At 42.3% G+C, this 12,679-nt stretch overlaps 1 protein-coding gene across 5 annotated transcripts in view; it reads right to left on the bottom strand.

Annotated features, from left to right (window-relative positions):
• The window catches only part of ppp1r21 (protein phosphatase 1, regulatory subunit 21), a 93,988-nt gene that overhangs the window by 41,770 nt on the left and 39,539 nt on the right, over positions 1-12,679 (bottom strand). For all 5 annotated transcript variants that reach the window (XM_068045241.1, XM_068045242.1, XM_068045245.1 and 2 more), the window contains one exon: positions 10,464-10,516. In XM_068045241.1, coding sequence (XP_067901342.1) covers positions 10,464-10,516 — 53 coding nt within the window. The remainder of the gene's footprint in view (positions 1-10,463; positions 10,517-12,679) is intronic.

The following is a 12,679-nucleotide window of genomic DNA, read 5'->3' as shown; positions in this document are numbered from 1 at the left end:
GTCTCAGCAACGAATGCTAATGGTTATCCGACTACAGAGGGCATCCTAGCTAAACTTGAAGCTGAGTTATACACACACACTTTCAGCAGGAGTGACTATGCAGGGATCAGTAATAATAGCTACCTGGCATCAGCTAACCAGTCACAGACCAGGGATTGAATTCATGGACTTTCCTGATCTGTTGGATTCAAATGGGGGATGATCAAACTATTGAGATAAGTGTTCTATTAATTTCCAGCAGACACGGATAACTGTAAAAAAAAAAAAATCTTGATTTGGATAAAATGTTTAAAAAAAAATTCATTTACAGTATTAAGCATCACTGACAAGGCCATTGGCCATTTATTGCCCATCCCGAATTGCTCTTGAGAAAGTGGTGATCAGCTGCAATCTTAAATACAACTGAGTTGCCTGCTAGGCCATTTCAGAGGACAGTCAAGAGCCAGCCACATTGCTGTGGGTCTGGAATCACATAGGTGCAACCAAGTAAAGACAGTAGATTTTCTTCCATTAAGGACAGCAGCGAACCAGATGGGTTTTTACAACAATATGCTAGTTTCGTGGTCACTGTTCCTGATACTAGCTTTAAATTCCTCAGCTACCATGGTGGAATTTGAACCCATGAACAAAGATCATTCGCCCAGGTCTGTGGATTAGTTCAGTAACATAACCACCATACTACCATATCCCATAAGCCATTTAACCCCATTTAAACGCACAATACATTTTACAAATTTTTTTTCACAAACTAATCAGGCCGACAACTGAAGTAGCAGAAAATGCTGCAGCTTTGGAACAAAATCTTTGAAAGAATCTCAAGAATGAGGCAATTTCAATTTGAAGCTAACCATTAAATTCATTATCTACAGCAAAAAATCTATATATATATAGATCTATCAGTTATTGATACAATTGGGATTCACATAGCACTGTTGATCCAAGAGACAAGTCAAAGTGCTTTGAAAATAGGTACAAGCCGAAGGGCCTGTTCCTGTGCTGTAATTTTCTTTCTTCTTTGTTCTTTCAGATGTCAAGTCAGGAAGAAGAGATGAGGAATGATGATCTCTTGGTCAGAGATGTTTTTAAAAGGAATTTTGTTTAAAGGTGTGTGGGGGGGGGGGGGGGGGGGGGAGGTGGGGGGTGGACAAAGAAAAAGGTGGATGGGATTAGATTAGGAGTTAGAAGACGACGACTGAGCCAACTGGACAATTGAACGTGACATCATTTCTCCCTTACTTCCTCTTGAAGCTCACCGGAGTCTGTACAGGCCGAGAATATGAAAGGACTATACATCACTTTCCTGCTGACCTGTTGTTCAGATTATCTCTTCGTGCTTCTTCATAACCAATACCAGTTATACAAGAGATGTATTCTCCCCCTCAAATTTTTGGTCTTTTGTTTCAAGTGGCTTGTCTCTTCAGCAATGCCTCGAGATATTCATTGTGTTTTACATTCAGTAGAACAAACAATTCGTACATATAAACTTGATGTACCCCAAATGTGGGACAGTGTGAAGAATTGCTAACCACAGAATTTGGTGGATGCTCCCACAGAAAATAACCTACAAGTGCTGCTGAATTTTAGGGGCCCCTGACTGCATCGGATCTAGGGATACTTCATGTTAACACTGGGCACCAGGAATGGAGAAGTATCTTGGAAAGACATTTAACCTGTACAGATATTTTTGCTTAAAGGTGAAAAGTCCACTTTTTAAAAAATGCAAACATCAAAGCACTGATATTGCATTTGAAACCAGCAAATGAGTGTGTGGAGCACACAGTGGTCATGAAATAGTGCTTCATAAACAGAGTGCAAAAGTTAGTAATTTGGTACAAGTGGGAAAGGATGTGCTGCTTAGTTGATGAGTGTTTTTCTTTTGTCTGTTAGGAAACGAACTTGCTATTACATAACTTTGGTTCATCTAGTTTGTAACTAATTTACAAATTAATAAAGATTAAAATAGAGTACAAAAGCAGGGATGTGATGCTGGAACAAAAACAAGAAATGCTGGAATCACTCAGCAGGTCTGGCAGCATCTGTGGAAAGAGAAGCAGAGTTAACGTTTCGGGTCAGTGACCCTTCTTCGGAACTGTATAGAGCTGGAACTGTATAGAGCATTGATTAGGCCACAGCTGGAGTATTGCGTGCAGTTCTGGTCACCACATTACAGAAAGGACATAATTGCTCTGGAGAACACAGAGCAGATTTACAAGAATGTTGCCAGGGCTTGAAGGTTGCAGTTATGAGGAAAGATTGGATAGGCTAGGGTTGTTTCCCCTGGAACTGAGGAGGCCGAGGGGTGACTTGATTGAGGTGTACAAAATTATGAGGGGCCTAGATAGAGTGGACAGGAAGGACCATTTCCCCTGGCAGGGAGGTCAGTTACCAGGGCACAGATTTAAAGTGATTGATAGAAGGATTAGAGGGGACATGAGGGGAAACGTTTGCACCCAGAGGGTGGTGGTGTCTGGAATTCGCTGCCAGGAATGGTGGTAGAGGCAGAGACCCTCAATTCTTTTAAAAGGTACCTGGACATGTACCTGAGGTGCTGTTACCTGCAGGGCTATGGACCAGGTGCTGGAAGGTGGGATCAGTTTGAGTGGATAGTTTATTTGGCCAGCAGAGACACGATGGGCTGAATGGTCTCCTTCTGTGCTGTACTTTTTCTATGGTTCTAATTAAAAAATAAGATTGGATAGACATGGCATGGCAGGTGGTATGTCGTAACTACAGCATGTGGAAGTTTGTAGATAGCAATGCGATCCCAGTCAACCATATCTGCGTTAAGTATTTGCAGCTTTAGGAACTTCGGCTCAGAGTTGTTGAGCTGGTGTCTGAGCTGCAGACATTGCAGGACATCAGGAGTTTTGTTGGGGGGGGGGGTTGGGGGGGGCGGTGGGTGGGGAAAAGGGGAATTACCTGGACACTTTGTTCCAGTAGGCAGTCACACTCCCTTAGCTTAAGTAGAACTCTAGAATTGGTCAACGATCAGGGACAGGAAGATGTGACAGGCAGGCATGGGAATTCTGGATGAAGTGATCAAAATCAATCTGGTTTAAATGTTGCAATAAAAAGGGCCTCAAGCCTTTGACCAGCAGGTACAAACTACTTACTACCTGTGTGGATGAGAACAAGGATGGGCAAACTGACCCTAGCACCATGGTGTAGGGGAGTGAAAAGGAATGTGGCAGTGATAGGGGTAAGTATAGTTGAAGGATAGCTGCGACCGGGAGTTCCAAAGATTGGGTTGCCTGCCCGATGTTAAAGACATCTCCTCATGGCTAGATGAGAACTTGGAGTGGGAGGGGGAAGGATCCAGTTGTCGTGGTCCATGTAGGAACCAATGGCACAGGTAGAAATAGAAATGATGTTCTGCTGAGAGTGTTTGGGGAGTTAGGATTCAAATTAAGAACTTCAGAAGTAATAATCTTTGGATTGTTAACGGAGCCCTGCGCCAATTGGCATAAACAGATAATAAAGTTAAATGCATGGCTGAAGGAGTGGAGAGAAAGGCAGGGGTTTTGTTTAATGGGCCACTGGCAGCAGTACTGAGGAAAGAGAGCACTATTGCATTGGGGCAGGCTCTTCTTAAACAGGAGTGGGATCAGTCTTCTGGCGAATCGAATAATTAAAACAATGGACAGGGCTTTAAACTAATAAGGGGACGGGGATGGGAAGATTCAAGAGGGGGTAAATTTAAAAGCAGCAGGGGAAATGTCAAGGCGCTGGAGCAGAACTGCGCTTCGGACAAAAATAAGCAGAGTGGGTCAGGAAGGCCAGTGAGATTAACAAAGATAATAGGGCAATAGTGACTAAGGTGACATCAGGGAAAGTTAGAAAAAAAAGTCAAAGGTATATCTGAATGTGGGAATCAGATGAATTAATAGCACAGATAGAAATCAATAGATTTAATCTAATAGCTGTTACAAAGACATGGTTGCAAAGTGACCAAGGTTGGGAACTAAATATTCCAAGGTACTTAACTTTCAGACGAGATAGGCAAAATGGAAAAGGAGGAGGGATAGCCATAAGGGATAAAGGATGGGATAAAGACAGTAGAGCGAAAGGCTCTCAGCTCAGAAAATCAAGTAGAAGAATCAGTTTGGGTGGAGTTAAGAAAAGGCAAGGAACAGAAAACATTGATTAGGGTTGTTTATAGGCTCAACAGTAGTTGTAGTGTAGGACATGTAGGTACATGTAATAAGGGCAATACAGTAACCATAGGGAACTTGAATCTTCATACAGACTGGGCAAACCAAATTTGCAGTAATAGTGTGGAGGACGGGCTTATGGAATGTAAACAAGATAGCTTTCTAGATCAGTTATTGTCGAGGAATAAACTAGGGAACAAGTTATTTTGGATCTACAATTGTGCAATGAGAAAAGGTTAATTAATAAGCTTGTAGTAAAGAGGCCTCTATACAAGAGTCGCCATAATATTGAAGGTGATTTAATTAGATTTAAGTCCATAGCTTCGGACTTAAACAAAGCAAATAATTTAGTATGAGGGGCAAGTTGGCTAAAGTAGATTGGGAAACTACATTAAAAGATATGACAGTAGACAAGCAATGGCTAGCACTTAAAGACCTGATAAATAATTTGCAACAAATATACATTCCCTAAAGAATAATAACTCCAGGAAAAGTGGTCCGACTGTGGTTGACAAGAGAAGTTAAAGATAGTATATCAAAGTAAGAGGTTTATAATGTTGCCAAAAAGACTAATAAACCTGAGGATTGGAAGGATTTTAGAATTCAGTAGAGGAGGTACAAGAAATATAAGGAGTAAAGAGAATATATGAGAGTAGACTAGCAAGAGACAGAAAGAGATTGTAAATAGGAAGAGATTAGTGAAAGTAAATGTGGGTCCATTAGAGGCTGAGACAGGAGAAATTATAACGAGAAATAAGGAAGTGGCAGAGACATTAAACAAATACTTTGTATCTGTATGCACAGTAGAAAACAAAAAAACTGCCAGAAATAATGGGGAACCAAGGGACTGGTGAGAATGAGGAATTTATAAGAAATCAGTATAAGTAAAGAAATAGCACTGGAGGAGTCAATGGGACCAAGTGGTGACAAATCCCCTGGACCTGATGACTTACTCCCCTAGAGTTTTAAAAAGGGGTTAGCTTTGGAGATAGTGGATGCATTGGTTTTGATTTTCCAAAATTCCTTAGATTCGAGAACAATACCTAAGGAGTGGAAGATAGCAAACATAAATCTGCTATTTAAGAAGGGAGAGGAAAAAACCGGGAACTATAGGCTAACTGGCCTATTAACTGTAAGTAAAATGCTGAAATCTATTAGGGACGTGGCAACAGGGCACTTAGAAAATCCTAATATAATTAAGCAGTCTCAACACGGATTTAGAGAAAGAGAAATCATGTTTGACAAATCTATTAAGAGTTTTTTTTGAGGATGTCACCAGTAAGATGAATAAGGGGGAAAACCAGAGGATTTAGCATATTTGGATTTTCAAAAAGCATTCAATGGAAGAGCCACACAAGAGGTTATTGCACAAAATTAGGACTCATAGGATTAAGGGCAATATATTAACATGGATTGAGGATTGGTTAATGGACAGAAAACAGTAGGAATAAGCGGTACATTTTCAGGTTAGCAGGCTGTAACTAGTGGGGTACCACAAGGATCAATACTTGAGCCTCAGCTTTACAATCTATATTAATGACATAGAGGAGAGCACTGAATGTAACGTATCCAAGTTTGCTGATGAGAAAGTTAGGCAGGAAAGTAAGAGGTGAGGAGGACACAAAGAGGCCAGAGAGGGATACAGACAGGTTAGGTGAGTGGACAAGAACATGGCAGATGTAATGCAATGTGGGTAAGTGTGAAGTTATCCATTTTGGTAGGAAAAATAAAAAAAGAATATTTTTGAATAGCGAGACTGGGAAATGTTAGCATTCAGAGGGACCTGGGTGTCCTTGTACATGAATCACTGAAAGTTAACATTCAGGAACAGCAAGCAATTAGGAAGGCAAATGACATGTTAGCTTTTGTTACTAAAGGATTGGGGTAGAAGAGTAAAAAAAAAAGTGTCTTAATACAATTATACAGGACATTGGCGAGGTCACATTTAAAGTACTGTGTGCAGTTTTGGTCTCCTTAGCCAAGGAAGGGCATCGTGCCTTAGAGGGAGTGCAACAAAGGTTCACTAGACTGGTTCTGGGGATGAGGGGATTGTCCTTTGAGGAGAGATTGAATAGGCTCAGCCTTTATTCCCTGGAGTTTAGAAGAAGAATGACAGGTGATCTAGTTGAAGCATATAAAATTCTTAAAGGGCTCGACAGGGTAAATACTTAGAAAAACATTTCCCCTGGGAATCTAGAACTGTCACTGTCTCAGAGTAAGGGTTTAGCCATTTAAAGACTGAGATGAGGAGAAATTTCTTCACTCAAAAGGGTTGTGAACCTTTGGAATTCTCTACTCCTGAGGATGCTCAGTTTTGAGTATATTCAGAGGTCAACAGATTCTTTGTTACCAAAGGAATTAAGGGATATGGTGGGGGAAGGTGGAGTTGAGGTAGATGATCAGTTACGCTCTGTTGAAAGGCAAAGCAGGCTCCAAGGGCCAAATGATCTATTCCTACTCCTATTTATGTTCTAACAGAAGTTTCAATTTTAAAATGCACAAAATGAAAGCCATATGTGCAACATCATCCAAAATAGGTACCAGGGAACAAGACTCATACACGACATACTTATAAAACATGTGTTATTGAGGCCAACTGAATTGGGTTACTGCCCTGTAGTTTAGTCCCAAACCTTTTATATCACAAGGTAGAATTCTCTAATAAGCTTCAGATTTCCTCATTCAAGACAAGGTCAGTTCTCTAAAGTATGAGAAAAGCCAGATATTTTTGTGCTAGAGAAAGGGGGGGGGGGGGGGGGAAAAGAGTGCCTTTCATGACCTCAGGATATCCCAAAGCGCTGATAGCCAATGGAGTATTTTAAGGGTAGTTACTTTTGTAATGTAGGAAAATGAGGCAGCAAATTTGTGCACAGCAAGCTCCCACAAAGATCAGTTAATTTTTTTTTTAATGACGTTGATTGAAGGATAAATATTGGCCATGACACCGGGGATAACTTCCCTGCTCTTCTTCAAAAAGTGCCACGGATCTTTTATGCCCACTTGGAGAGCTGATGGAGCCTTTGTTTAACCTCTCATCTGAAAGACAGCACCTCCGAATGTGCAGCACTCCCTCAGTACTGCACTGGTGCTTCAGCCTAGATTTGTGTTCAAATCTCTGGAGTAGGACTTGAACCCACAACCTTCTAGCACAGAGGTGAGAGTGCTACCAACTCAGCCAGTGATGACACACAAAAAAAGGAAATGAAGTTTGATATTCAAAAAATGCTTTACAAAAAGTTACTCTGCACGCCACTCTTTAAATCTTCAATGCTGTGATAGTTTCCTGCATTGCATTATCTCCATAACAATGCAGATGCAATATCTTTGGTTGCCAAGTTATAAGATGTGCTGCTGCACAAGAGAGAATTGGGCAAACCTCTTGAATCTACTGCCTCGCACCAACAGTGATGGGAGTTACCAAAATGATTACACATGAAATCTGTACAGCTGTTACAAAAGGTATCTTTCCCCCATTGCAAGGATTATTGAGAAATATAGATAGTTCAACCCAAGTCATTAATTTGGCACTGTACCACATATGAGAGGTGTTCCAAAATGTACAGATGATCCTGGTTATGACAGTACATGAATGGGTCAGAATTTGGGTGACACGGGTATGAAGTTTAAAGAACTTTAAAGAACTCTTTAAATAACTCAATTATTTATGGCCTGCCCTCACAACTTCTTCACATGTCACTTATGCAATTAAGTGCAGTTATTTCTCCTCAAGTTATGTTCACAACACTGTTGTGCTAAACCTCATCTTTAGGTGCCTGGTGTATTGTTTATTTGATTCCACTGAAGCATATTTTGTTGGCTAAGCTACAGAGGAAACATGTTCAAAGCCACATTGATTAGGGGTTGTGGAACTGGTTCTAATCCACCACACTACAATGCCAACTATAGGTTATCAGCACACATTTACAGTAATATTTTTCACAAAGAGTAAAAGAGAACTTAATGAGCTGTGACAGAATCACAGAATAATAGTGCAGAAGAGGCCCTTCGGCCCATCGAGTCTGCACCGATGCATTAAAAAGACACCTGAGCTGTCTACCTAATCCCATTTGCCAGCACTTGGCCCATAGCCTTGAATGTTATGACGTGCCAAGTGCTCATCCAGGTACTTTTTAAAGGATGTGAGGCAACCCGCCTCTACCACCCTCCCAGGCAGTGCATTCCAGACCGTCACCACCCTCTGGGTAAAAAAGTTCTTCCTCAAGTCCCCCTTAAACCTCCTGCCCCTCACCTCAAACTGGTGTCCCCTCGTAACTGACCCTCCAATGAAGGGGAACAGCTGCTCCCTATCCACCCTGTCCATGCCCCTCATAATCTTGTACACCTCGATCAGGTCACCCCTCAGTCTTCCCTGCTCCAGCGAGAACAACCCAAGCCTATCCAACCTCTCTTCATAGCTTAAATGTTCCATCCTAAGCAACATTGCCTCTGCACCCCCTCCAGTGCAATCACATCCTTCCTATAATGTGGCGACCAGAATTGCACACAGTACTCCAACTGTGGCCTTACCAAGTTCTATACAACTCCAATATGACTTCCCTGCTTTTGTAATCTATGCCTCGATTGATAAAGGCAAGTGTCCCATATGCCTTTTTCACCACCCTATTAACCTGCCCTTCTGCCTTCAGAGACCTATGGACAAACACGCCAAGGTCCCTTTGTTCCTCGGAACTTCCCAGTGTCAGGCCATTCATTGAATACTTCCGTGTCACATTACTCCTTCCAAAGTGTATCACCTCACACTTTTCAGGGTTAAATTCCATCTGCCACTTTTCTGCCCATTTGACCATCCCATCTATATCTTCCTGTAACCCAAGACACTCAACCTCACTGTTAACCACTCAGCCAATCTTTGTGTCATCCGCGAACTTACTGATCCTACCCCCCACATAGTCATCTAGGTCGTTTATATAAATGACAAACAAAAGGGGACCCAGCACAGATCCCTGTGGTACGCCACTGGACACTGGCTCCCAGTCACTAAAACAGAATATCATAATTAACTAATTCTGTCGCTGAGCAAAAAAACTGTTCCAGAATTCCCTTTTGTGATTCAAAAACAGAAAGCGGAGGTGTGATTTTTGTTCTTCTCAAAAATGGTGGGGGCACTTTACTAAACAAAATGATGTGGGATTAGGAATGCAAACAGATGAAGCATAGGCCCAAACTGGATCCGCAAAGTAATAAGTTATTCAATTATGGGAGGCAATTAAAATGTTAAATCATATCAAATCTTGAATTGAACCTTGGATAACTAAGAGGTCAGAAGAAGCCGCAAGCACAAGCATTTAAGTTGTTTCACAAAATGTAAAATTCACATTAAAAAGTAATCGTGAAGGTTCAGTTAGCAAAATAGGATAATTTCACAATTTTTCCACACCACCAAAAGTATTCACAGACTGCATTCATAATTGTATCAAACATAGAATTGGGTCAGCTGTAGACTAAGCTGTTTAGAGTACGGAGTATATTTTTAGCTTTCAAAACACATAGGGTTGAATTTTGCCAGCCCTCTGGGGGCAGGCCGGAAGGTATGGGGGCCCATAAAATGACAAGGGAAGGTGCCAGGTGGAGTACCCATCAGTATGCCACATTGCCAGCGGATGGGAAGGTGGCATATGGCCCTCCTGCCCAGAGGCCAATTCAGCCACTTAAAATGGCCAGTTAAGGGTCTCTTCCCACCACAGCTGGCATTTTGCCAGCGGCGGGGTGGCCCTCCACCACATGGGAAGACTTGAGGCAAATCCTGGTGGTCTCCCAGTGGGCTTGGGAGCACCCTATTCAGGCACTCTTTGGCCCATGGAACAGTCCCCCTCAGTGGCAATGGCCACCCTCACAGGAATGATGCCATCTGCCCTCAACAACTCAACCACCACCCACCTCCCCCCCTCACTCCCACTAAACCTTGCTGGGGCCTGCCTGACTGGCTCAGACCCCACTTACCTGGTTGTGAATGCGCCATTCATCGATGGGGCCCTCTTCTTCCAGGTGCAGTCCCAGCAGTGGCCACCATTCTTAGTGGCGCTGCTGACCCTGGGTCCTGCAGACCACAGAAGTGGGGTTGCCCACCCCACCCTACCTTAGCCTATCAGCAGGACCCCCTCCACTATAATAAAATCCAGCCCGTGATTTCTAAAATTTAACTAAGTACTATTGTTTAGCACTTAGCAAAATTTGTGTAATTTCCTAACGCATAGATTTGAAAGTTTATTTTTGGTGGAACAGCTACAACAGTCTTCAGAAGCTTAAAGTCACTACTAAACATTTCCAACCAGCCATTTCACAGTTACTCACCTGATGCCTTCTATCATGTACAGGTACATTCAATGTGTTGTATTCTGCAAACCCTATGTAGAAAACAGATATTAGACGAGTAAAACAAATATGTAGGCAGATTTCTGAGTGCAAAAACTTTAGGACAATAATTGGGGATTTCAACTACCCCAATATCGACTGGGATGCAAACAGTGTGAAGGGCACAGAGGGGACAAAATTCTTGAACAGCATTCAAGAGAACTTTTTTAGCCAACACGTATCAAGCCTAACAACAGGGGGCGCAATTCTAGATTGAAGTCTTCGGTAATGAATCTGGGGAAGTGGATTAAGTAACAGTAGGTGACCATAATACAGTTAGTTTTAGCATAATCATGGAAAAGGGCAAAGATAAAACAGAAGTAAAGGTTCTAAATTGAGGGAAGGCAAAAGTGGACTGGATACAGCTACTTGAAGAAAAATCAGTGGCAAACCAGTGGTAATAATTCAAGAGCGAGATACTGGGGGCACAGTGTAGGCATGTCCCCACAAAGATTAAGGGTGGTACTGCCAAATCTAGAGCCCCCTGGTTATCTAAAAGCTTACAGGGCAAGTTAAAGCAAAAAAAGAAAGCTTATGCCGATCACAAACATCTTAATACTTTAGAAAGCCTAGAGGAGAATAGAAAGTGCAAGGGTGAAGCGAAAAGGAAATTAAAAAAGCAAAGAGAGGATATGAAAAATTATTGGCAGGTAAAATCAAGGAAAACCCAAAGATGTTTTATCAGTACATTAAGAGCAAGAGGATAAATAAGGAAAGGGGTGGGCCTATCAGAGATGCACAGGGAACTTATGCATGGATGCAGAAGATGTGAGCAGGATTCTTAATGAATTTTTTGTCTCTGTCTTCACAAAGGAGAGGGTTGATGCAGACATTGTAGTTAAAGAGGAGTGTGAAATATTAGATACGATAAGCATAATGAGAGGGGAAGCGCTCGAGGGTCTGACATCCCCGAAAATGGATAAATCGCCAGGACCGGATGGATTGCATCCCAGGTTGTTAAGGAAGGCAGGGAGGAAATAGCAGATGCGCTAAGGATCATCTTCAAATCCTCACTAGATACAGGCAAGGTACCAGATGATTGGAGGTCTACGAACATTGTACCATTGTTAAAAAGGGTGTGAGGCATAAGCCAGGTAATTATAGGCCAGTCAGTCTGACCTCAGTAGTGGGTAAATTGATAGAATCTATTCTGAGGGACAGGATAAACAGTCACTCAAAGGCATGGATTAATCAGGGATAGTCAACATGGATTTGTTAGGGGAAGGTCATGTCTTACTAACTTAATTGATTTTTTTGAGGAAGTGAGAAGCAGGACTGATGAGGGTAGTGCAGTGGATGTGGTTTACATGGATTTTAGTAAGGCATTTGACAAGATGCCACATGGCAGACTGGTCAGTAAGATGAAAGCCCATGGGATACAGGGGAAGGTGGCAGGTTGGATCCAGAATTGGCTCAGTGACAGGAAACAAAGGGTAGTAGTTGACGGATATTTTTGTGAACGGAAAGTGGTTTCCAATGGCGTTCCACAAGGCTCAGTGTTGGGTCCCTTGCTGTTTGTGGTATATATTAGTGATTTGGACTTAAATGTGGGTGGTCTGATTGGGAAATTTGTTGATGACACAAAAATTGGCCAAGTAGTTAACAGTGAGGAGGAAAGCCGTGGACTCCAGAATTATATCAATGGTTTGGTTGAGTGGGCAGAAAAGTGGCAAATGGAATTCAATCCAGAGAAGTGTGAGGTATTGCACTTGGGGAGGGCAAATAAAGCGAGGGAATATACAATAAATGGGAGAATATTGAGAGGGGTAGAAGAAATGAGAGACCTTGGAGTGCATGTCCACAGGTCCCTGAAGGTGGCACGACAGGTAGATAGAGTGGTGAAGGGGGCATATGGATTGCTTTCCTTTATCGGCCACGGAATAGAGTACAAAAGCAGAGATGTGATGCTGGTATTGTATAGAGCATTGGTTAGGCCACAGCTGGAGTATTGCGTGCAGTTCTGGTCACATTACAGAAAGGACATAATTGCTCTGGAGAGAGTACAGAGGAGATATACAAGAATGATACCAGGCCTTGAAGCTTGCAGCTCTGAGGGAAGATTGGATAGGCTAGGGTTGTTTGCCCTGGAACTGAGGAGGCCGAGGGATGACTTAATTGAGGTGTACAAAATTATGAGGGGCCTAGATAGAGTGGAC

The sequence above is a fragment of the Heterodontus francisci genome, chromosome 13, assembly GCF_036365525.1.
Source record: "Heterodontus francisci isolate sHetFra1 chromosome 13, sHetFra1.hap1, whole genome shotgun sequence".
Taxonomy (NCBI): Eukaryota; Metazoa; Chordata; class Chondrichthyes; order Heterodontiformes; family Heterodontidae; genus Heterodontus; species Heterodontus francisci.
Note: the sequence above shows the minus strand (reverse complement) of the source record. Positions and strands in the feature narration are given on the sequence as shown.